Consider the following 26,418-nt stretch of genomic DNA (forward strand, 5'->3'; position numbering starts at 1 on the left):
TTAGGCAAATAGAAACTAGTTTATTTGATTTTTTACATCTATTCATTCTTCTGATGAAACTTTGTATAACATTTTGGAACAGATCACTTAACAATTCCCGTTTACCTACAGACATAATTATAGCCATCTTCTCTGTCTGTAAACTGGTATTATCTGTCAGCAGTCCGGGGTAGCGTCATTAAAATTGAACTTTTGTCACTTCTGAGTGATGATTTGCTAACGATCATACGTGATTATGTTGGGTGGTCGCTTACTGGAAAAATATGTGTAATTTCTGGCCTAAAAAGTGGTCGCCGTCCCTTAAGAAATTTGAGTGGTGGTCGCTTATGAGAGAGCTCTTGAAACAGTATTTAACTGAGAAACAAAACGGTTGTTTACGAAGTGGTCACTTATGGGAGGTGGTCGCTTGCAAGAAGTGGTCACTATGAGAGAGTTGACTGTATTATTGTTTTTATTATTATTATTATTATTATTATTATTATTATTATTATTATTATTATTATTATTATTATTATTATTATTATAATTATTATTATTATTATTATTATTATAGCTTATGCATGATTACGCCTCCCCAATTAAGCTAAGTTACCTAAATTATATCATACTTATATTAGTTATATTATGGTGGAAAATCATTAATAAAACAAAAAATAACCGCAAAGAACCTGCTACAAGATAGATTTTGTAACTCATGGTATTAAATTTAAGGACGTGCCACGCTCCTTGGATAGTCACGCAATGCGTCTGTCCAGGTCGGTGGGGACGAGCGTTGTGTGATAACAGGATGAAGAAGAAGCGTGACAACAGACATAATAACAAATGTGAAGGAAATTTAATGTACTGTTCCTACAAAATAGATTCTTCATCCCATGGTGTTAATGTTTTGAGAAAAGACACTCGTTGGACCTCTCAGAGCTACACTCCTTCGTGTCGCTGTTTGCGTCCTCTGCGTGTGTCAGTGGATAAGAGCATTTTATGACAACTTGAGAAAAATATTGCGTGACAACCTACTTAACGACTGAGCAAGAGACTGTATTGCACAGATGCTACAAGATCGACTCTTCATCTCCCCTTGGTGTTAGTTTGTAGAACGTGTCACGCTGTCTGGGTCTATGTAACGGATGAGCAAGTAACGCAGCCATGTGATCAAACAGACGAGTTGTGCTGCGTGACACCTCCAACACCTCCTTCTTCCTCTTCGTCCATATCACAGAAGTTATCATAGATTTCCTACAAATCAAGAAATCTATGCGTCCTTAAATCAGATAGGGGATGTCACGTTTTGGTTACTTAATTCGCGTTGATCAAAACAAGTTGGCAAGGACGTAACAGAAATAGGTGACTTTCAAAGTTAAAAAAAAAAAATGTTACTCATATAAGAGGTTGCTAAAGTCAAACCTCCCGTAAGCGACCACCCAAAATGTCAAGCCTAGGTGGTCGTTTACGAGAGGTCAGACAACAAGGGGTCTAAATTTTGAACTCATTTGCATAAGGTGATTCCAGAGATTTAGAAGCCACAAAAACGTTTTTAAACTTTCCAAAATTATATTCCCAAAGAATTTCAGTATCCAAGTTGATGGTTTGCCAATGATAAAATATCTAATAAGGCAAATGGGACAAGCATATTTTGGGACACCCGACCTGGTACCTCCGATTCTGATATTCGTGTTACTACAAACTGGCAAATTGTCCAACTTTCGATACGGGATAAATATGAGAATGTAATATGTGACAAGTGGTCGCTTACGGGAGATTAAAGACAAAATAAAATTGCAAGCTCTCATCCCTAAAAGTGGTTACGGTCGCCTATGAGAGGTAGTCGCTTACGAGAGGTTTTAACTATAGTGACTTGACTAGGAAAATTTTGGTATTTTGGAAAACTGGTCGCTCAAGAGAGGTGGTCGCAAGGGGAGGTTCGACTGTATCTAGTTTTCGCCGCACATATCCGTTTTAACTTTAAAATGCAACTCTTTATTTGCGAACTGATCAATTGGCCCTCCGTCTATACGCACAATGTGTCTGGTGAAAACAGAACTTTGCAAAAACGAAAACGTTACGAGGTTGAATTCAAGGGCCATTGTTTTTTCGATGATCGTTTTCATCGGATATGAGTGGAAGGCAGGCAAAAACCTTAAAAAATGTTTTGCGTTTTCAAAAGAGAACGGATACGTGCGTACGGGCAAAAACGATTCAAAAACGCTACGTGTCAAGAGAAATTTTTTTAAAACAGAAAAAACTTACGTTTGAAAACAGATGCGTGTGGAAAAACATGATTTAGTACTGAGAAGTGTAACCGTAAATAGCGTAAAAGATAGAGTTTGACAAATCCTCACCGATGCGGTTACTTTCTGGCAACTTTTATGCCAGTGTTAACAACACAGGTAAACCTTTGAAATGTAGTAATAAGGAATTTAACCAACCACAACGGCAACGCCAATACCCTGCTAGCAGAGAGTTACTTTCTGACAAGTCTTTTAGCATATACGAAGTCGTTTGCGTCTCCAGTATTTCGCGTAGTTGGCTTGTCTGCTTCGTTGGGGGACGCTAAACAAGCCAAATCCGCTTCATGAATACCAGAGAAATGAAAATAAAATCATATGAAAACTTTATTAAGGACGGTGCCTACTTGTTACTTCGCATACGTTCTGCGCATCTCGAGATACTCGGGTTTCCTATGGGTGGTGGCAACTAATGCAGGGATATTTTTGGGTGGTTTGAAACAATGCGAAGAAAGCAGAACTTAGTAAGTGCTCTTGGTATCCAAAAAGAAAATTGGAGGTAACCATACATGCATTTTTCAGAGATAATAAAGCTTCAATTTGGGAAAAAATGCCATACATTGCTTAGCCCTTGCTAAGATCTGCTTTTCCCGCATAGTCATAAACTGCACAAAAATACCTCTGTATTAGGTGTCCCCAATTAGCGTTCATTCTAGTACGCTAGAAGCTACGACACATTAGGCACGTTAATGCGTCGTAACTTCTAGCGTACTAGAATGAACGCTAATTGGGGACGCCTAACTACTTTACATTATAAAATATACATACAATCGATCAATACTACTATACAATGTGTTAAAAGGCACCTTTCTACTTCACATTGCAAAGTATACGTAATAATCGATCAATACTACAGTAGAACCCCGCTAACTCGAACTCTGAAGGAAAAAGAAAAACTGTTCGAGTTAGCGGGGTTTCGAGTTATCGGAGTCGATTAAAATATTCAATTTTCCAGGTTAATAATTGATAGTTTATTGATTTTCAGCACTTCAGTATACAATACAGTGCAAATTAAACTTATTTCACGAGAAACTAATACATTTTGTAACAACTGTAACGATTATGCATTCTTACGACAATGCAATACTGTGACTGTAACTTAGTTTATTTAATGCACTCAATTTATCTTCCCTTTTGCGTTGTCCAGTCTTTGTTCTAATGTTAGAATTCGATCACACGAAAAGAAAAACTAATGAGATATCTCTATGGGCATCCGTGGCGAGTTATAAGGACCAGAAATTCGAGTTATCGGGGTAAATTTTGATCAAGGGAAACGAAATTTAGTTCGAGTTAGCGGGGTTTTCGAGTTATCCGAGTTCGAGTTAACCGAGTAAAAGTGACTGAAAAGTTGGGTCAAATCCAAGGGAATTGAGACTCAGTTCGAGATAGCGGGGCAGTTCGAGTTACCGGGGTTCTACTGTATTTATAAAACTTATAAACAAAAAAAAAAAATTCCACGTGATAAAAAAAATCTTCCCTGGAAAGAAACGCTCTGGTAGCAGAGAACAACGCCAACAAAAACGTCACTGAAAATATAACTTCACATTTCCTGAACTACTTCGCAATTATTCTAACTCGTTCAACTTGTACAATGTGGCTGAACTATCCAGGAATAGAATTGTTAGAAAGGGCGTTCAAGTTAAGACAGAGAATAAAAATGCACCGTCGTGTGCAAACGTTCTCCACAAAACCTTGAATTTGATTATATCACGGCGAACGGCGAAGAAATGAACCAAAATTTATAACGCACGTGCAGGGCCGTTGTTTTTCGCATTAAATTCCATTGTTTTTGACATTCTCATTGCCGTCGCCGTAGTAGCTGCTTTTAACCCTTTAAGCCTTAACAGTGATCAGCATCAAATTTCTCCTTGTAATATCAATGCTTATGCAACCCCTCAGGTCAAGAGAATTAAGTATATGGTCACCCAAGGTGGATTTTCTGGATATTTTAATAACTTCTCCCCAGTACTTTTAGAAGAAAAGTAAAGGCACATGATAGGAGAATTTGCTCTTTGATATTAGGGGGGGGGGGGGGTGGAATTTCCCCCTTGCGCTTTATCAAAACAGTGGTATTTGGAAATGTTAGAACTCGGACCCTATGCTGTGTACAAAGTCATTTCTCCCCAGAAATTGCCTCTAAAATCTATTTTACTCACTTTACAAACATTCAGCTCAGATGGAAGCTCATGGGCATACAAGACATCGAGGAAGAAATATGGAGACTCTAGCAGTGAAGAGAGTATCTGCAAACAACAGTAATCGAATTACCTTATTATAGGAAATTCAAAAAAACATTAATAATTCATAAGCCCATTGACCTATCAAATGGTCGATAAAACATCACGTGCAGTGGTTGAAAACCCGATAAAACCTCCTCCTTATTAGTATGCAGTGTTTATTGTTTTTCTCGCATGCTGATTTCCAACGTTCACAAAAGCATCATTGTTATAAACTCTATTGACACACGCTTTACCAGGAATGTTTTTGAAGCCGTTCAAAAAGCTCACAGCATGTGTTTTATCGGGTCTAAAATCACCCGGCTGCACCTCGTGGTTTTAAATCCCAATAAAACATTGCTGCTCGTGTTTTAAACATTACTTACATAATGCTTGTGTTCATTAAGAGGCCCCATCCACACTAACGCGTTTTCAAAAGTATCCGTTTTCATCGCGCGAAAACGAAGCAATATATTTTCATCCACACTTAGCGTTTTTGTATTTGTCTCCCTTTCCGCCTGTCCACACTATAGAAACGGATCGTTTTCAAAACGATGCGTTTTCAAACGTCTCCACTTTTGAAACCGTTTTCGAAAGCCTCCGTTTTCATCGGTATTTTCGAGCGTTTTAGTGTGCATGATAGGCAAAAACGCATCAAAAAGTATACGTTTTCAAACGAAAACGCATCAGTGTGGATGGGGCCTGAAATTAACGCGAATTGAGGGCAAATTTACTTGCTTATAAAAGAAATTAACGCGAAAAAGGGTGTAATTTTTTTAAATTGAAGGAAATGAACTTGTTTAATTAACACAAGGTGCCAAATTTACCGGAGAAGTTATTTCAGTGAAGCCGAAAAGATCCTCAGCAATTCAAGGAGGCTTTGAAATACGAATGATTCAAGAAGTCTGGAAATTTTAAGGAGGTCTCGTTTTCAGTGGAGAATGGTTATGTTGACGACTCACTATCAAGGGAGCTTAAGCAACGACGACGGCGACGGCAACGACAACGCCGCAAAACAATAGGTTTAATGAGCAAACACAATCGCTCTGTACGTGCGTTTTTCATTTTGGTACATTTCTTTGTCGTCCTCTGCTAAACGACAACGTGAAATGACCACATTCAAGGTTTTGCGGAGAACGTGAACGCACGGCGGTGAATTTTTCACTTTCTTTCTTAACTTGTACGCCACTCCCACCAATTTGGTTCCTGGTTAGTTCGCCATTCTTGTAAAAGTTGAGCGAGTTGAAATAATCGCGAAGTAGCACAAATGAAATAAAGTGATATTTCCAGGTGACGTTTTCATTGCCGTTGCCGTCGTCGCTGCTTAAGCTCCCTTCAGTCTCGGCGGAAACTCATGAGGCAGATTTTGAGATTTCTACCTCTGAGAGTGACCATTCTAGGTGTTAAGAATGTCTGCGTTGGATACAGAATTTGAGATTAAAATGATGGAAATTAAAGGGGCTCTCTCACGGAGATTTAGCTGTATCAAGATTTGACCAAAGCTACTCAGATATTTAACATAGAGTCTTTAATTTTCTCTAACATAAAATTGTTTGTAGGACACCGGAAGGAAAAAATTAACTCATTATTTCAACGAAGAACAAACTATAAATCAATGTCTTTTCAAATTTTCGAAAATACACATGAAGAAGTTGAAAAAAAATTCCAAACTTTTTCAAGTTATAATCTGTTTCCATCCAAGCCATTCGCAGAAAAGAGAACAAATACTAGATTATGTATACTGTTATGATAATTGTTAATAATACTAAACCATTATTTTAATATTTCCATCGATACAAACATGTTTCTGCTACTCAAAAGGCACAGCAAAAATCGATGAAACTTAATTAATAGCGTGGAAATGAACGCTCACAGTAAAAAATCGCGTTAATTTACAGTGCAACGCGCCTTATCGTGGCCACCCAACAAACTTGTTTTACAGGTTAGCCAATCAGGATACGCGATTTTAATAAACGGTCACGCCTCCTTGGAAAGTCCAACAGGCAAGTGACGCAACAACGAATTTTTGAAAACATGTCGTTCTGTATTTTATGGCTAACTTGTAAAAATTGTTTGTTGGGCGGCCACGGTAAGGCGCGTCGCACTGTAAAATGGAGCGTTAATTTCCTAATAATGAGCTACACAACATTAGCTATAAAAATGTGATTATTTGTCGTTCTGAAAGTGAGTTGGGGTGGAAAATTGTCTTAGCTGTTTCTTCGTTTCACACTGTTGGTGAGAGAATAGCCTGTGAACAGGCTCCCAAGTGGGGTATAGGGCGAAGACAAAAATCGAGCTCCGAGAGGGGACCTCCAAACCGGGCTCCGCTCGCCCGGCTCACAGAGTTTTCTTTTCGCCCAAAACTGCACTTGGGAGTCTGTTCACAGGCTGGTGTGAGAACTGAATTGAGCTCAAACATAAGAGAATATTCCCATTTCAAATTAATCGGCAGTGAAATGACCGGTGAGCACCTGAAGTGATGGCAGTTGGCTGTGTTCAGCACCCAAAGGTCAACCAATTCCGTTTGTTTATGTTATTAAAAATGCGAAATAAGGTTGAGTCTGTGGATGAAAGTCTAAAGGGCTACCATTCAAATGAGAGCTATTGAGCAGTACTTTCCTGTGGTGCTGTTTATTACGCTGTACAAGGTGATTCTACCTTTTGAGTCTGTGGATGAAATCCTAAAGAGTGACCATTCAAATGAAAGCTACTGAACAGTACTTTCCTGTGGTGCTGTTTATTACGCTGTACAAGGTGATTCTACCTTTTGAGTCTGTGGATGAAATCCTAAAGAGTGACCATTCAAATGAAAGCTACTGAACAGTACTTTCCTGTGGTGCTGTTTATTACGCTGTACAAGGTGATTCTACCTTTTGAGTCTGTGGATGAAATCCTAAAGAGTGACCATTCAAATGAGAGCTATTGAGCAGTACTTTCCTGTGGTGCTGTTTATTATGCCGTACAAGGTGATTCTACCTTTTGAGTCTGTGGATGAAATCCTAAAGAGTGACCATTCAAATGAAAACTACTGAGCAGTACTTTCCTGTGGTGCTGTTTATTGTGTTGCCCAAGATGATTCTAACTTTTAAGCCTGTGGATGAAATCCGAAAGTGTGACCATTGAAATGAAAGTTCCTGAGGAGTACTTTCCCGTAGTGGTGTTTTGAATGCAGTACATTTTGAAGTGGTTCTAACTTTTAAGCCTTAAGCCTGTGGATGAAATCCGTAGTGTGATGACCATTCAAATGAAAGCTGCTGAGCAGTACTTTCCTGTGGTGCTGTCAATTATGCTGTGCAAGGTGGTTCTAACTTTTGAGCCTGTAGATGAAATCCAGACAGCTATTTAGCTGCTCATTCTTGCTCCTCAATACATTTTAAAATAAAGTTTCGTTCTTGGAAGTACGTACAGAGAGTGAAAGAAAATATTAAACAAACCTGCTTGGCTTCAGGAGACATTTGAGGCATACATTGTGAGCGTCCATACACTAAAATAAGTCGGACAACAAACGGAGGAGGCAGCAAGATATCTTCAACTTCTGGTAATGTTATGTTTTCCTTTCTGCAACAAGTGAAAAAAAAACTAAGGTAAAAATTGCCAGAATACAATTAGGTTCTGCATGTGAGCTATTGAGCTGCAGAACTTAGTTTTGGGGGAAAGTTTGGCCTTCTTGAGGGATCCAAGCCCATGAAATTTCTGTTCAAAATTGGTTTGGCTCAACTCTAAACTAAAAAAGCTCAAAACAGACTTTTAAAACTTGTTAGCTGACACAATTCAGGTTTATATGCTGGAGGCTTTATTTCAGAAGGGTCTTTGCTTCAGAGAGTTACCGCACTTAATTTTGGGGAGGGGGGGCTTCCATTCAGAATTTAAGGTAGCAAATCAAAGAATATTAATATCTTTTTCATAAATTGCAGCCAATAAATTATGCAGTTGAATTTCATAAAAATTAGTCTTACAAGTATGTGCAAAATTTATAAATATAAAGGTTTCTAAATACATAAGCAAGTAAAAATTAAAGCAAAATAGGCCATTATTGAATTGCTGTGAACCTCATTGTGATAGCGAGGCTAAGTGCAAAGTTTTTTATATGAAAATTACATTTGTTTGCATATGAATGAAAACTAATTTTTATAACAAAAACCTCGCTTTTACAATGAGGTTCAAAGCAACTCGGAAATGGCCTATTGGACGACGTTTCGAAGTCGTCATTTTGAACTTGAAAATGGTGTCATGACAACTCCGAAATGTCGCTCAATTTTGTCATTTATTTTACTTGCTCATGTAAAATGAGGTACGTGGGAATAATTAACACAAATTGAAAAGAATAATAAATCGGTTGCCATTTTTCAAGAAGGTCTATTATTTGACAATTCAAGAAGTTAACACTTACACTGCCTCAAAAAGGTCGTACATTTCTAAGATCAAAGTCAAGGTGTAATAAACATCTTACATTTACTGACACCAAAACCCTAAATTACAATATATATTGAATATTTACTGACAACTCTGGAAACACCTACTGACAGTAATTACATAATAAATTATTACATACATTTATGTATTAGACACAACTTTTCAGTTGAACTTGTCTGTCATCATGTTCATTTTTCTCATACTATTTACTGCGGGGCACCTACTCGATTAGTTCTATTAGATTTTTGGGTGTCCCAAACTTCACTTAATACAGTCAACTCTTGCCTTGCGGACACCTCACTGTTACGGACACCCCGATAGCAGCTAAATCCCCGGCAAAAATAAATAACAGACGTTTGACTGAAATAAATTCCCGCTACTACGGACTTTTGCTATAAAGGACTGTATTCATAGTATTCAAAATGTTTTTCTTCCTTCATTTCTTTTCTTTTTTTTATCTTTTTCTGGTAACAATGAAAATTGACTTGACTCGAATTTGTTTAATTATTTAGGACGCAAAAATTACAGGCTGAGATTCAGGCAAGTTACAATCAGGAATAATTACTGTGCGTAGTCAGCTGTTATGACAGTCACACAGAACAGTTTGCCGTCGTCCTTCTTCAGCTGTCCTGCTGCAGAAACTCACTAATTGTTCTCTAAGTAACAAATACAGTAGCCAGCGATAACTTATGGTCTGCATGTGATTTAAATCACTGCATCCACAAAAGGGAGACGGGTTGGGTTCCATTCTTTTGTTTCCATGTTGCCAGGAGAGATGAGTGCTGGAACTGCAATCCTGGCCTATAGAGTTCGGGACACCTGGCTCTTTGTGAATTTTTGTTCCACTAAACTCTGCCTCGACAGCATTAATATCTTTGCATTAAAGGACGGTGCCTACTTTTGTTACTGCGCATACGTTTTGTGCATCTTGAGATACTCGGATTTCCTATCAGTGGTGCTTACTAATACAGAATATTTTTTTGCGCGGTTTAAAACTATGCAGAGAAAGCAGAACTCAGGAAGTGCTCTTGGTATCCAAAAAGAAAATCGTGGGTAACCATGCATTTTTCAGAGATAATAAAGCTTCAAATTATATGGGAAAAAAATGCCATACATTGCTTTGTATTTTATGGCTTTTTAGAATTACTTTTTGCTTAATTATCTCTAAAAAATGCCTGGTTATCCCCAATTTTCTTTTTGGATTCCAATAGCCCTTGCTAAGATCTGCTTTTCCCACATAGTCATAAACAGCGCAAAAATACTTCAGTATTAATAGGCACCGTCCTCAAGTCACTCATTAACCTAACCACTCCCCCCCCCCCCCCAATCAATGTTAACCATTAACACTAACTGATATCACATGCGCAAATATCGTCTTTGTTCATGAATTGACACTGTAAGTGGGGGGGGGGGGGGGGGGGTGAAACCATGTCTAGATCAGCCCCAGCGAGGCCTTAACATACTTAACATATTTTTCTATCAGAAGGAAGTGCAAAGGCAGTTCTAAGCTAACTAGAAAAGCAAGAAATTAGGAGAAATGGGTGATGAATATCTCAAAGGATACGGAATTCATCTTGTGATAGAAGTTTTTCCTCAGGACTAAGGCGATTCAGAGTACTGCAGATAACTTCCACATCACTTGCAAAATGCTTGTACTAACAGAGGAAGAATTTTATTATTATTAATTTTATTATTAAATTATTACGTTAGAATTTAAAATAACAATGGTATAGGTGTGGTGTTGAAAAACAGTGCAGAGATAGATATACAAGGAGGGGTACCAGGGGATTTGGACCTCCCTTTTCTCAAAGAAACAGAAACAGAAAGTCTCCAATTTGTCTGCGATGTTTAATGTAGATCAGAAATCTCACTGATGTTTGATTCAGGACTTAAATTAAAGGGGAACCATCATGGAGATGTTGCTGTATTTTTTTTCAAAGCAAGTCAAACATTTAACATAGGACCTTTGGATCCCCTAACATGAAATTGTTTAGAGAGCACCGGAAGGAAAATATTAACTATTTCTCTCACAAAGAACAAACTATAAATCAGTTTTGAGCAATACCGTAATCATTTCAGATCTCCAAACAACATGTAAGAACTTGAAAAAATTGGCAAAGTTTTTCAAGCTGTAATAAAGTTTCCATCCAAGCCATCCCCAGAAAAAAACGAACAATAAATTGTTTTAATACCAGCTTTTGTATACTCATAGGGTAATAAGTAATTGCTAACATTTACTGAACCATTATTTTAAAAGTGATTTTCATCGATTCTGTAAGTTTTTTTCGCTATTCAAAGGCATGGACACAGAAAATTGGTGACACTGCAACAATTAACGGCGGTCATATTCGCTTACCCATGATGCTTTGTCATCCAAAACCAAGATGGCAAACTGGTGATTGGGGTTCATTTTAGACTTGGTTTTTACAAAGATTTCTGCTGATCTTTGAACAAGTTGAAATATTGTCCTGAAAAAAAAAAAAGCCACAGAAAATTAATTTAAGTGCCTAAAGTATGCAGTATACGGAGCCACTTCGAATAGTATTCAACATTTTTTAGACCACTGCTATAAACGCAAGTATTTTTTATAGAAAGTAGATATCAGGGAACTTGAAAAAGAGGACATTGATTCAGATTTTTAGAAAGGCCTCTTGAATAACTCTCCGTTACAAGGAATTTTACTGAATGTGAAGCACACAAACTACAGCTGTACTCCTTGAGGAGAGATACTTTTATATACCTAAGGTAAACACAGGAAGCTTCAAACTATCATTTGTTAATAGAGTCGTGCGCGCATCTCAGTATGTCTTCGAGCACTCGTAAAAATAATAGATGAGGTAGATGGGCTTCGGATATTTATACATTTTATATATTTTAATCTATTTTTGTTGTTATTATTAAATTATTTTGTAACTTAAGATAAGTATTTTTATCCTTTGAAGATCATTAAAGACTTATTATTGTTATTATTTATCACAGGGCCTTTCAAAGGGAACAAGAATGGCATTTTCTTTAATTGTATATTTTTTCTCATTTTAGAGATATTCATGACAAGTTTTTGTTCAAAAATTGATCACGTCACAAATCGTCTCAGTGCAAAGATAAATCACAAAATCAAGAATATCTCCAGCAATACTGGTCAGGAGTCATTCTCATTCTCTTCGAAAGGCCTTTCAGAAAGGCATACTGGTAAATTATTGTTCACTTCACAGGCTGATACACTGTACACAGAAGCAACATTTTTGTGCAACTTATTGCTTAACAAAAGTTCCATTGCAAGTTGCAATATTGTTTTTTGCCCATATTACCACCTCAAAGCACAAAACATTTTTGTGTTGTAAAACGTAGACTAAAACAATGTTTCCTGTACTTTCTGCAAATAAAAATTTGTTGTGCATAAAGAGTGCGGTAAATTATACGGGCAACAAACAATCATAACTTGTAACAAAATTTGTTGCCGAAAAGCTGTAAGAAAATGTTGCTTGTATTGCTTGGTCTGAAGAACCTATAAACTGATTTAGTTTAAAATCACAATATCCTAAAGGCAATATACTGCCAGATAAAATTGTTAAAAAATTGCAAATTTCACTTTTAGTTGTTCGTGACTAATGCTGATGCCAAGTCTACACTATGAATTTCCTTTGTGTGAATTAAAACCAAGAACTTATAGCAATGGACACACAAAATGTTGTGTTGTGGGAGGCGGCGTGGCCTAGAGGTTACGGGCGCCGGACGTGTAATCTTGAGGCCCAAGGTTCAAGTCCCTCTCCAAGGCCACGCTTTGTAAAATAGCCAACTGATTTGCCTCCCGCCAGTTGGGATCTTTAACAAAATGATATTTTCAGTTTGCATATTTATTTCACTGGTTTATAGTGTCCCCAATTAGCGCTAGTACAGCACTAAATACTTCGACACTTAAATAAAGTCATTTATTTATTCAATAAATGTTGCTGTTGATTTGCTACATGTGTGCACTTGTTATGGTAGGAGTAGGCAACGTGCAATGACAAGAGATGGGTACAATTTTTTGTACAACACAAGCTGCGTGTGCTACAGAAAATTAAAGTTTTGCCAACTAGTGTATTTTATTCCATAATTAGTAATTTTAAAGTTCTATTTTAAACCAAAGGGATGTTCCCTTTTTTTACCCTGTAAGTTGTGTATTTTTACTGCACACGGGGTTGTTTATTATCACTTTGCAAATTCAGTGAATGTTTGGAAAACCTTGGGTAATGGTTGGTGATCAAAGGGTTTTAAGACAGTCATAAGCAGAAGTTGCATAGTCTAAATTGGCCCTTACATTCTAATCCATTCAATGCCATCACAACCAAACCTCACATGCTAAAACTATATATGTATGATCTCAGCTTGAAGGTTATTAATTAAAAATTAATTAAAAATTGTTTTGACTCAGCATTATCTAGCAAATGAGAAAAGACACAAAAAATTTCTATACCTCTCTGGCACACTCTTACACTGAAAGGACATGGCTTTCATTTCTGGGGATAAATCCACATGATCTACAAAGAGGTGCAGAATATAATGTTAGCAGGTGAGATTTTGCATAATTATCAATTATTCCACGAGCACACATTGGGCATATACTTCACGGTAAGGTAAGGGTGACTATATGGAGCGTTAGGGTTAGGTTAGGGTAAGGGTTACATGGGTGACCATATGTGATGAAAGATAGCCAAGGAGGCATGTAGTACCAAGTTGGTTAATTAATAATCACATATCCAACAAGCATGAGTAGAATAATAATTGTTTTATTAAAAAAAATCAAGAAATATATCATTATAATTATTTATATTTTAATCAACTTTATTTCACAACAACCATTTACACACAATCCAACATTTACTTCTTGTTACATACATTTCTAATAATGGAATGCATGTGGAGTAGGACATGTTCAATAGGTAAAAAGCATCCTTTAAGGCGAGTTTTTAGGATCTGAAGTTTGCTAAAAAGCTTTCTATTTGACATTTGAGAGTGAAATCATTTTTGAAACCTTCAAGTGCGTATGTTCTGCACATCTAGAGATACTCAGGTTTTCTATGGGTGGTGCTTGCAAATACAGGGATATTTTTGCGCAGTTTAAAAGTTATTAGCAAAATGATCTATTGGAATCCGTAATGAAAATTGGGGGTAACCATTCATTTTTCAGGGATAATAAAGCTTCAATTTGGAAAAAAACGCCATTCATTGCTTGGTATTTTATGGCTTTTTAGAATAATTGTTGCTTAATTATCTCTGAAAAATGCGAGGCAACCCCCAATTTTCTTTTTGGATTTCAATGGCCCTTCCTAATATCTGTTTTTCCTGTATAGTCATAAAAATACTTTGGTATCACTGTAATAGGCACCGTCCTTAACATTAACATGATGTAGGAGGGCATAACCATTACTGGGGTAGATGTTTATGTTAAGGCCTTAGCACCTGACAACAGGGTGCATATATTTGATCTTGCGATTTCTTTTTCAAAACGTTTTGAGTGCCTCCATCTGTGATGCTTTCCTTTCACATACCAAGTATTACAGTTGTTAAACTCATCAAAGGAACCGTCACATTGAACCCAGTCAGTGGAATACTTGCAAACCTGATACTTACCAAAGGGAGGGTAGAGAGGGGAAAAGGCTTGAAAATAAAGCAAGAAAAATGACCTTTCTCACAGTCCAGGAAGGAACCAAATGCAAAGCTACTCATAAGGCACCCCCAGCAGAGAGCTCAAAGGTCTAAATTACCGTACAGTATTTATTTGATTAATCGCCCACTTTCGAATAAGCGCCAACCCCACCCTCTCCCAACGACAACAACAAAAAAATGCTGTACTAGCCCATAGTGAAGTAAGAGGAGAGTCAGTTAAGTTGTCAATGAACTTTAATATTGTTTATGGCTTGTCTATGTTAGCTTACACACTTTGTTTTGTCTTGTTGAAACGAAATAAACTTGTTTTCCCTTGTTTTGTTATTCTCTAAAAGTGTTCTCACTTGCTGAAAATGTTGGGAAAATAATAAGCGCCCACCCTCATGGGCCCAAAATTAAATAAGCGCCCAGGGCGGTTAATCGAATAAATAAGGTATATTAAACCAGTCATTACAAGTTGTCTCTTGTTTTCTTGCCAATTCATGCCTTGTTTGGAAAGCTTCACCTTCTGTAGAAAATTAATTGACCTTTGGGCAACCCAAGAATAAAACCTAAGAACTAACCTGTTGTGAGTCTCTAAGTATCGGTCTAAAGAAACAAAAGGGATCTTGCACTTCAATATGACAACTGACACTTCAAGACCTGTAAGAGAAACACACCATTTACACATTTAAACTGGTTTGATAAAATTAATTTTAAAGCAAAAACAAAATAAAATAAAATAACCCACAACATATGCACCAATCAGTGTCAGGTTAACTCTTGGCATTCAGTTCAGTTGAGTTCATTGTTTTGCCATAAATTGTACAATTTTTTTATTATTATTTAACTACTTTATGGCAAGGAAGCCCAAGGGAGGCCACCGGGCTTATAAGGAATGGGCTCCCTCAGTTAAGTAACTAAAGAACAAAGTATACATGAGACCAAAATCAATGGCAGAGCTACAATAAATCTTAAAATATATTACATATATTACATTCCTGAACTTCTAGTATGTTCTTCTCTAGTAGCTGCTGTCTTTGCCACTTCCAGTCATGTGTATATACTGTTGATTTCTTGTTAATTCTCTTAAAAATTGAAATTAAAGACATGTAACTATATAGAGTTACATTATTCAGTATGTGTCTCCACTTAGAAGAATTTCAACAAATATTTATTCAACAAATATTTATTGTAAAATATCTGACCATTTTCCATCCTGGATCCACACAAAACTGTAACCAAATTCTAACTTAACATCACCTCCCATCATACCATACACTAAAACTAATCTCAGAAGACCGACGACTGGTACTAGCAGCTATTACCCAACCAACCAGGCTCGTAAGCAGGTTAAACAGGAAAATTCATTCCTGATCTGCCTTACCCCCCAAAATGTTATCTGATACAGTACGGCTCCTTCAGAAGCATTCATGGACAAAAAATCATTAAATTTAACCACAAAATGCAAAAATTTGCAGCTTACGGTTAATTTATAAATTAAAGCCATTTTTGTTTCATCAACTTGATCAGGAAAAAGCTCATTTGCACTTACTTTCAACACACAATTTACATATGCAACCACAAAACTAGTTTCGTCAGAAGACCTCGCCAGTTGGTTACCATGTTCGCGTTTTAAAATGCCATGGCGGTTTACAACGAACATGCATTTTAAAACAAACATGGGGACCAACTGACGAGGTCTTCGGACGAAACTACTCTTGTAGTTGTATAATGTAAATTGTGTGTTGAAAGTAAATGCAAATGAGGTTTTTCCTGATCAAGATGATGTTGAGTAATACTTTCTTGGCTTCGATACACAAAATTTCCCAGAGATTTTAGTTTTCAAATCATTCAAAACATGCAAGGTCCACCTTCCACAAGTTATCAAATGATAAAAAAATTATTGCATATGTATAACTTATATAGAATTGTCTTCTTTGGGTTGAACTGCACACTTGCATTCCTTATGCACTGACCATATCCTAGGACTGCACTCTAGAAACTGGATTACAATCCAGGCCCCAGTTGTTCAAAGAGCAGATAACTTTATCCCGTGGATAAGTTGCTATCCAGCGGAAAAAATGTATTCCAACCAAACCTTTTGGTAAGTTTTTCACACATTCTCATACTTAAATAAGACAGACACTTCTACTTTATACACAAATTATACGGCTATAGGGAAATTATCTGCCTCATAGCGACTAATCCAGTGGATAAAATGATCCGCTCTTTGAACAACTGCATGGGGCCAGAAATATAAAAACATAGGGTTAACTGAGTAAAAACTTTGCACCTGGAATAAAAACTTTGGATCTGGAGCAACAACATCGGATAATAATAAACATTGCATCAAAACATAACTTTCAGTCTAGAGATCAACCTTAAATACTACATATAAATTAAATCAATTATTGATTTAAAGGAAGTCATATTTCCTTCAGGCAAACATTACTTTTTTCCCATGGATGTCCAAAAACAGATTTCAACTTGGCAAGTGCAGATCAGGGTTTCCTCAGAAGAAAGCCCTTCCAACCATGCATATATTGAGAATCCCAAGCTTGTTGTTAAAAATATAAAATAATGTAATACTATATAATTACAGTGTATGTGTTTTGTGGACATAAAAAAGTTTGTTTTTAGGTTTTATTTTTATCCCTAAGCTTTAATTTACTCTTTCACTGATTTCCCCCTAATTTTACTTATTACATGTAAGTATTACACGTAGGCAATATTCTGTGTGATTTCACAAGGCAATTGATTATTTCTTGCATACTTTTAGCCCTCAAAATTATATTGTTTTCTTTCAAATAAAGCACACCCAATCTCCGCATGAGAAATCACTAGCATTGTTGTTAAAATGGTGCCAAAATAAAACTTCAGTATATTTCCCAGTATATTTTCCAGGTTGCCATTTGAAGAGGGGGGTGGGGAGGGGGAGGGGAGGGGGTGGCTTAGCAAAGATCAATGGGACCAGCATTTTGTAAATCTCCCGTCATTGTGCACATGTAGTTATTGACATTTACATCATTGTACAACTTGTTCAGTGGAAGTACACTTTATTACAATAAGACAGTGAGATTGAATAAGGAATGCAGATGCTAATTTTATTTTTTGTCTCCTCTTAGTAATTATGACCCCACATTAGCTAAGTTGGATTACACGTTAATTATTATAATTATTATTTCCATTATCATTATCATTTTCATTATTGTTATTATTATTATTATTGCTATTATTATTATTATTATTATTATTATTATTATTATTATTATTATTTTTGATAAATTGACTAACTAAAACAATAATTATAATAATTATTATTGTGCTGCATGTGCAGCACTTATTAATTTCTCAAGGGCTAGCTAGGGCATTGCATAAATTGAAGGGCTTTCTTTGACTGATGTCCACCAAAAGTAGTATGATTGGAACATTAAGAGTGCCTGACAGTAACTTTCGAGAATCGCTGGCCAAGCTTGATTTAATTATAGCCATCTTCTCTGTCTGTAAACTGTTATTATCTGTCAGCAGTCCGGGGTAGCGTCATTAAAAATTGAATTTTTGTCACTTCTGAGTAAATTTGCTTTACTAACGATCATACGTAATTATGTTGGATGGTCGTTTACCGAAAACAGAAAACGAAAGAATGTGTAATTTCTGGCCTAAAAAGTGGTCGCAGTCCCTTAAGAAATTTGAGTGGTGGTCACTTACAAGAGAGCTCTTGAAACAGCATTTAACTGAGAAACAAAACGGTTGTTTACAAAGTGGTCGCTTACGGGAGGTGGTCACTTACAAGAAGTGGTCCCTATGAGAGAGTTGACTGTACATGCATATACACTGTTATTATAAACAAATTGTGCGATAAAATGCATTTCAGGCCACCAGCTCATCACAACAATTCCATGTACATACACATGTATACTGCGAGGGATTACCAAGACTGTACATTTTGTGCAGTTATGTGATTTCAAAAAATTGTAAACATGGTTTGTAGTACATGTATTATGGATAAGGGATTTGTATCTAAGTGAACTACCGTATACGTGTGTACATGTGTATAATTATTTGTTACAGTTTAATGAACATAAATTGAGAAATGGTGTAGCCAAAATTACACCACTTGAGAATACTGATCACTCCTGTAAGACAATAGTGATAACAATTACTTATAGTACATGCACATGAAATTAACATTAGTGCAACTCCATTTGAAATACAAATGGTTGCTACATGGTATGCAAGCTCACCGAACTTTTCAGTTTCAGCTACGGTGGAATCCCGCCTTAGACTACCTCGTCATTATGACCACATTTTTGTGTTTAAACAAATGGAACATTCGGTCCCTTCCTTTCTTTCACAACATCACCAATCTGACCACCCTGTTCTTATGGGTACAATTCCCGTACGAAATAACCCCATGGAATTCCAAGTTCCATGGAATTCCATACCATGGAAACTCCATGGAGTGTCTGTGGATCGGAGTTCCATGGGCAGGGCTTCTGATAGGGTGCAAAAAAAATTGGAAATTATGCGGCACTTTTACGTCTCATTATGCGGCAAGAAAGGTCTATTATGCGGCAAATTATGCGATTTCATTTTAGCTAATTTAACCTTGTTTTATTAGGTCTAAGAGGAGCACAATTCATTTTTTGCTGTTCAAGAAGCAATTTGAGCACAAAGGAAGGAACAAATGGCTGACATAAATCATTTGTTGCCTCATTTCAACGTTTGTTGATTCCCACCCGCATTTTTTCCACATTCGGCTTGTGTGACTCAGCTTCAAGGTGCTTGTCTACCACAAACTTTCGAAGATGAACAACCACTACGTTGCAGACCATCGTCATCATGAAATGTTCCTTCGGGGTACTTTCTTGCCCTGTCTTTCGCCGAAATATTTACAGGAAGGTGCGATCTTTTTTTTTTTCCTGCGAAGAAGTGTTCGGCATTTTAACAACAAACTTATCCATAATGAGGATTGAGGAAATTTGTTTCAATTAAATCAAAATAACTACATATTGCAAGCGACTATCGAGCAGTTTCCATGCTGATACTAACAACACAAGTTAGAAGGAATCAAATGACATCTATTGTGATTGGTGTATTTACATAAAAGGATTGTTTATTCCGTGCCAATGATCACTTGTTTAATTTTGAAAACCAGCACCAGGTCCCCAACATGTAAAATGCCGCATAGAATGCCTGTTTGTTCGTTTGTTCAACGAACGAACGAACGCTTCCCGGTGCTTTTTGACGCCTTTTGAAAGAAAAAATGCCTTGAGATAACATTTAAGAGCGGATGTCTGTAAATATCAACCAGAGGTGTGCAATAGCGAAAAATTCAAAATTCTCAAAAAAATTCACAACATAGCCCACGGTAAGCTATTGCAAGAAATACATGTTTTACTTCGATCCGATAATTATTTTTGATGTGAGGCTATGATCTTGAATTCACCGCTCCTGGTCCGGGTTTTCGGTGTCTGACACCACATGTTGCGAAGACCTTGTTTTAAAAATCAAACCAGTTTTGTTCCAAACAAAAAACATCCAGTCTGATAAAGTACATAATTATGGACATCATGAATGGTATCTTACTCATCTGAAGTGAAAATTAAATATTAAGGAGATTTTTCAATATTTACAATTTTTTAAGGGATTTCTCGTGATGCCAAATTGACAAATTTGCGAGGCTAAAATCATCAACTGGTACATGACGTTGAGGATAAAGATTTACACCACGTGAAAGAGCATCATTTCTTCTTATAAAATCCGTTTTCAAAAGTATGGGCAACACAAAAGGAGATTTTTGAGGCCGCGAATTACAAGTAGTACTTTAGTGAAATTTGAACTTTTCTGTCACGGCATTCCGATGCTAAAACTCAGATAAACACAACATGAAAACGTTTCAAACAACAATTGTTTGTAGGTACTTGCTATAGGTTATGGCCCACGTTCATAATATTACTTTCCATGGTTTTTAATCGATCATTTCGGGCAGGCACAAAAGATTGTAGCAGTTTTATTAGACCCCGAGTTCAAAAGCGTATAAAGGTCACAAAGGTCAGTTTACGTAGTCAACGTTTTGAATTCGGACCAGAATGTTTTGCATTGAATCTTACTTTAGAACAAATGAAACAATTATAGCAACAAGTGCTACGTAATTCATACCTTTTTAGCGAGCTTTCTGTACATTGTAGAAACCATCACATCAATCAGGAACGATACATGCATTTTGCCGCGATTTAAAAATACGTTTAACGGCAGAGATTGCGTTACAGTTTGCGCAGACCATTTGCCCCAAGGGGGAGGGGGACTCCTATATCAAATTGACGAGTTGATCGTCATAAATTTTAAAAACGTACCACTAAAAGGTACCAGAATTTGTTTTGTAGCCGTGGTCTGTATAATTTTCCCACTTAGTGGTACCAATTCTAAAATGAATACGCTTAGTGACAGTTGACTGATATTTATAATAACTTTCTGTTATATGTTTTCGCTCAATACCCTAAAACTGGCTAAAAGGTACCGCCATACCTTTGACAGGTACCAAACCACGAATTTTAACCCCCGAAAGCTACGATCACCCCCGTCAATTTTTATATAAAGGTTCACCCCCCGGGTAACCTGCGAGCAGAGGCCCTTCGACTTATTTAGGAAGATCAAAGGGCCTCTGCTCGAATGGTACCCCCCGGGCGCGTGCCAAGGGTAATTTTTCACTGCCCCTTCGATACAAACTGTAACTGCGATTTACTTGTGAGCTGTATTTTCTGTCACTGAACTTTCTAAACGTGCAGTTAGCCCACGTTGGTATTCAGATCGCTTCAGTTTGTTTATTTTTCTCTGCAATCCAACTTTAATGCTCGATTCTGGTTTCACGGCGTTCAAACAAATTGAGCCGAAATGGTATCGTGTGAGTATGCCTCGATTGTTGGAGGACAATGTGGACAAAGTGTTGGAAATCCAGCGAATACCCAATGTATTCCAATCAGAGATTGTACAACAGACATTCGAAATTATCTAAGGGCCACGGGGTTTGCTGACTGAACACTGAAAACTGAGGTGGAGCTTCTCGTAGGCAGAGCAGGTATCGAATTAATGTAACGCAAAACTCCTGACCTTAAATAAGAATTACCTTTAATAACGCTTGCAATTTGATTCTGAATTACTGGTTATTACATCCACACACATTTACGATTTTTAGTGATTTTTTTTTTAAAGTTATTTGGCCCTGTGCTTTGTCACAGACTGTTACAGTTTCCCGACGTAAAGAATGGGGAGCTAAGTGGGGAGGCGGCAGGGTAAGAGCGAGGAGGGAAACGGGGTTGCGTCACCACTGTCGTCCCTATTTTCCCCAATATTTCCTGCAGTACGACTCACACCTGCTACAGTCGACCACAGTACATTGTCAGTAGGAATAAGGGAGGAGCGTAGGGGGAGCAATTTTTGTCAGAAAGAGGGCCAGGGTTTCACAGCCTGGACGGCACAGCTACGCTATTATTTCTTTATGAAGTTTAATGCTCGGCCCCACTAGCACTTGTGCTATAAACACTGCCGAGGGTAAATAAAAGTTATTTATTTATTTTTTATTTTTACGCTCCTTTGGCTGTAAAGCTAGTTCTACAAAGTGACAAAACTAACTGACTAAACTTCAGGGCAAAATTTCCCTTGATATCTTCGAAATCGATGACAGCCATCTAATCAGGTCTATTTGCTCAAGACATCGAGATGCTTATGGCATCAGACGGCGCTGCCTAAACCACCCAGTTGGGCAGCTAATCATTTCAAGCAAACGAAGGGAGATCGGGGCATCACATTTGTGCAATCTAGACTTATCCACAAGATGACCTCGATATTAGTGCCTGTCGGCTTTCGCAAGTACTCTAAAAATTCAGAGCATAGCACCATATATTCAGGCAACATGATCTTGTTGGATCGTGTTCTTACTTTGACCATTAAGGCCAAAAGAAACCATACGTTTGTCTGCTCAAATTCCATTACTGATGGATGAACTATCTTTTATCGTATGAAAACTATCATACAACAGACAATTTGTGTGAACAATAAATTGAAAATTGGGTCTTATCAAGATAAACTAGACAGTCACATTGCTTTTAACTCTCCTTGAGTAGCATTCATGGTAGGCTCGCGAAAAGAGGCGGCTGTACTCGGAGGCTACGTGGCTGAAATTTGAAAAACTTTATCAAAAATCAAAACAACTGCGCGAGTGTAGACGCAACGAGATAAAATTGTGATAACCCAAAACCGTAATCTCAGTTTGAACTGATTATATAATTAATTGTCTTTGGGGTCTAGCTGGACGAAACATCGATTTCTACCCTGTGGACAAGGGCGTACGTAAGTGAAAGGTCAGCGGTCTACCGGTGAAATGTATGTAACACAATCTTTGTGACCAAATGTATAAAACGGCCAGTAAAGTGTTACGATGTTTCCTTTAGATGTCCCATATTTCTTAAACATCCAGTGTGGCCGCTCAAAGGTATGAATTATATAGCACTCTTAGCTATTTGCTCCATTGTTTTCAAAGTAAGATTGAATGAAAGAAGTCCTGGTTTCATTTTATTCCATATTTACTAGTGTTGCGACCGGTTGACAACGTAAACTGACCCGTGTACGGCTTTTGAACAACGCTAAAATATTTTGACACTGCCCCTAAAAGATAGAAAACCAAGGAAAATAGTCTTACAAGCATAGGCCATGCACAGGCAGTGCCCTGTAGCAAGAATTAATAAACCATTGTTGCTTCAAACGTTTTCATGTTGTGTTTATCTGAGTTTTAGCAACGGAATGCCGTGACAGAAAAGCTCAAATTTCACTAAAGTACTACTTGTAATTCGCGGCCTCAAAAATTTCCTTCTGTGTTGCCCATAGTTTTGAAAGCGGATTTTATAAGAAGAAATGATGCTCTTTCACGTGGTGTAAATCTTTATCCTCAACGCCATGTACCAGTTGATGATTTTAGCCTCGCAAATTTGTCAATTTGGCATCACGAGAAATCGCTTAAAAAATTGTAAATATTGAAAAATCTCCTAAATATTTAATTTTGACTTCAGACGAGTAAGATACCATTCATGATGTCCATAATTATGTACTTTATCAGACTGGATGTTTTTTGTTTGGAACAAAACTGGTTTGATTTTTAAAACAAGGTCTTCGCAACATGTGGTGTCAGACACCGAAAACCCGGACCAGGAGCGGTGAATTCAAGATCATAGCCTCACATCAAAAATAATTATCGGATCGAAGTAAAACATGTATTTCTTGCAATAGTTTACCGTGGGCTATGTTGTGAATTTTTTTGAGAATTTTGAATTTTTCGCTATTGCACACCTCTGGTTGATATTTACAGACATCTGCTCTTAAATTATCGGAGAACTTAACATTGAGTGGGATTTTTGCTCTTTTTTTCTTCAATTGTGCGTTTTTGTACAAATTCTGCGATATTTCATGTATTATGCGATTTGTTGCGATTTTAGGTCAATTATGCGAAATCGCAACATCGCATAATATCAGAAGCCCTGCATGGAGTTCCATAGCATGCCATGGAGTGTCCATGGAGTTCCATAGAGTTCCATGGAATGTCCATGGAGTTCCATGGACGTCCATGGGATTCTATTAAACTTCATGGAGTGTCCATCGGGTGTGTCCATAGAATTCCATGGAGTACTTGACAATCTAATGTACCACATTCCATGGAGGGACCATGAAGTCCACTGAATTAAGTATTGTCAGTAATTATACTCATTGTTGTATAAAATGCCATGGAATTAAGTGTCTGTGTGGAGGTTAAGTTCAAATGAAATTCATAATATGAATGACAATTATGACAAAACTAATATAAATAGCTGTGCCCTCAGAAACATTTTATTATTTTCTCAATCTCCTTTCCAATTATTGGGGTTAAACATAAATTAACATTTATTTATTTATTTTTTTTTACAAAATAATGGACAACTGAAACATGTTCTTTAAACATAAAATTGAAATAACTTGGCAAAAAATACAAAGTAAACAGCGGACTAACATTCTGGAACACTGCCGTGTTGCATCAAACAGCTTGTCACATCAGGAGTCCGAGTGACAATGACCGACAATGTGTTGCCATTGCAATTATTCGGGCGCTGAGCGGTACAAAACATGCCGAAATATTATTTGTTTTCAATTTATAAATGATTTTAAAAGGTCTGGCAAACGGAACTCCACAGACTGTGTCGAAAATTCAAGTTTGCTTGTTTTCTGGAGCAAATCTGCACGCTTCGAAGCTTCGATAGTGAATATTGCGCATTGTCTACAAGAAGTCTTCAAATATTTTGGGTATACCAAGTTTTGATATATTAAATCAGAATCTTCCTCAGAGGATTTTTCAAATGTGGTCGGATACTCGAATACGGATTCTCATTTTCTTCAAATGGTTCAAGCCTTCAAGGGTCGAGAATCGTATGTGTATCGCACATGATCGTCATCCCTAGTTAATGTTCTTTCGTGCGATTTTGCCATTAGAAGCTGACGAACCAAAACACAAAGCAAAGGAGACAAAAGCATATTCAAACTCTACCGCGTCCTTTCTTTACCGAGGTTTTACCTAGGTGAACTTTCCCGCGGCAACTTTGGAGCCATACCGCAACCAAACCGAGGAAAAAAAACGTCCTACTGCGGGAATGCCGAGGGAAACCCGCGTGTAGGTCCCGCGGCAACGACGCGGCAAATGGGTCTATAGTTCTAGGCGGTACTGTATGCATGGTTAAATAACGTATTATATTTCATATTATTTGTTCAGCTATAACAAAATATGATTTTGAGGCAGCTGTTTTGTACCCAAACCAATCAGAACTTTACTGTACACTGGAATTTACAATTCACAGTTTCTTTGTTGTAAGTTTTAATCTGAACCATATATTTAACCATTCCATGGCAAATTTAATATGCAACAATAACAAATGGTTTGGAAGAAAGAGCAAGGATGTATACTCACTTATGCCAACTCTCCCGGATTATCCGGGAGTCTCCCGGATACGGAACGAATCTCCCGGTCTCCCGTACGGGTGACTAAATCTCCCGGATAAAAGCGACTTGGCGCGTTTTTTGCATAATAGGCTAGTATTTCAACTCAAATGTTCCATAAATTTAAGAAATATTGCGTCATGGCTACATTTGCATACCTGTTTTACCCAATCTGCCACAAACTTTGACGGAAACCAAAGGAAATACGCTCTTTGTCATCATTGCAATATAAACGACTTTCTGATTGGATAAACGTTCAACCAATTAAAGAGCAGGACAAAAAAAGCTCTCGTGTTGTGTAAATTAATTATTTTGTGCCAACAAGGTGGGGGGGGGGGGGGGGTAAGTGCATCAATTTTGCTTAGGGGGAAGGGTAGGGTAATAAGGGGGGGGGGGGGGGCTCAGAAGAAAAATCTCCAGATTTCAGATCTTCAGAGGTTGGCATCTCTGATACTTGTTGTCTATACCACAAGATTGAGCTGTATTTGTATGTTATTTAAATTGAACAGATAAAGACATAAAACCAAGATGAGTAACTGATATTAGTATTTGCAACTGGCTTCCTTTCATAATTCAAGAAAAGCGTTAAAACTAAAAAAACAAATTAATTATTATTGGTCGTACACTAAACTGCACTTGTGAAAACACTATCAGTTTCAAACCTTCTTTGATGAATCTTGACTCCATTTAATGCCAAAAAGAACAGCACTGCTTTGAATCATAATTCCAACGACCTCCATGCGCAATGCTAGCTTTTAAAATGAGCAATTAAGAAAGCGACTAGAGTCACTAAGTACCGGCAGCCATCTTGGATTTCATTCAGACTGGGAAGACTGGGCATGAACAAAGCCATTTTGGTCAGC

General features: G+C 37.3%; 1 protein-coding gene across 2 annotated transcripts; it reads right to left on the reverse strand.

Moving 5' to 3' along the window:
* Window positions 1-26,373, reverse strand: LOC146475615 (BRISC and BRCA1-A complex member 1-like). Of its 2 annotated transcripts, XM_085116008.1 has the most exons (9): window positions 26,218-26,373; window positions 15,124-15,202; window positions 13,387-13,431; window positions 11,268-11,379; window positions 10,476-10,566; window positions 8,889-8,913; window positions 7,933-8,056; window positions 4,439-4,525; window positions 1-1,233 (listed from the first exon to the last, which is right to left on the reverse strand). In XM_085116008.1, exons 1-9 carry the CDS (start codon window positions 26,240-26,242, stop codon window positions 1,150-1,152), a joined length of 672 nt encoding a protein of 223 aa, XP_084972134.1. In that variant the 5' UTR covers window positions 26,243-26,373; the 3' UTR covers window positions 1-1,149. The 2 variants fall into 2 exon arrangements, with proteins under 2 accessions (XP_084972134.1, XP_084972135.1); XM_085116009.1 differs by lacking the exon at window positions 13,387-13,431.
* Between the last annotated feature and the right edge of the window lie 45 nt (window positions 26,374-26,418).

This window comes from Pavona decussata, unplaced genomic scaffold (assembly GCF_977016875.1).
Source record: "Pavona decussata unplaced genomic scaffold, jaPavDecu1.1 SCAFFOLD_84, whole genome shotgun sequence".
In the NCBI taxonomy this organism is placed as follows: Eukaryota; Metazoa; Cnidaria; class Anthozoa; order Scleractinia; family Agariciidae; genus Pavona; species Pavona decussata.

What these genes read in the sequence shown, in the direction of transcription:
- LOC146475615 (XM_085116008.1), bottom strand. Translation starts at nt 26,242, where the DNA reads ATGGAGTCAAGATTCATCAAAGAAG. An exon ending in TACTTAGAGACTCACAACAG is followed by an intron (nt 13,432 to 15,123) that starts GTTAGTTCTTAG and finishes ACCTCTTTGTAG; the next exon opens with ATCATGTGGATTTATCCCCA. An exon ending in TGTCTCCTGAAGCCAAGCAG is followed by an intron (nt 4,526 to 7,932) that starts GTTTGTTTAATA and finishes TGTTGTTTGCAG; the next exon opens with ATACTCTCTTCACTGCTAGA.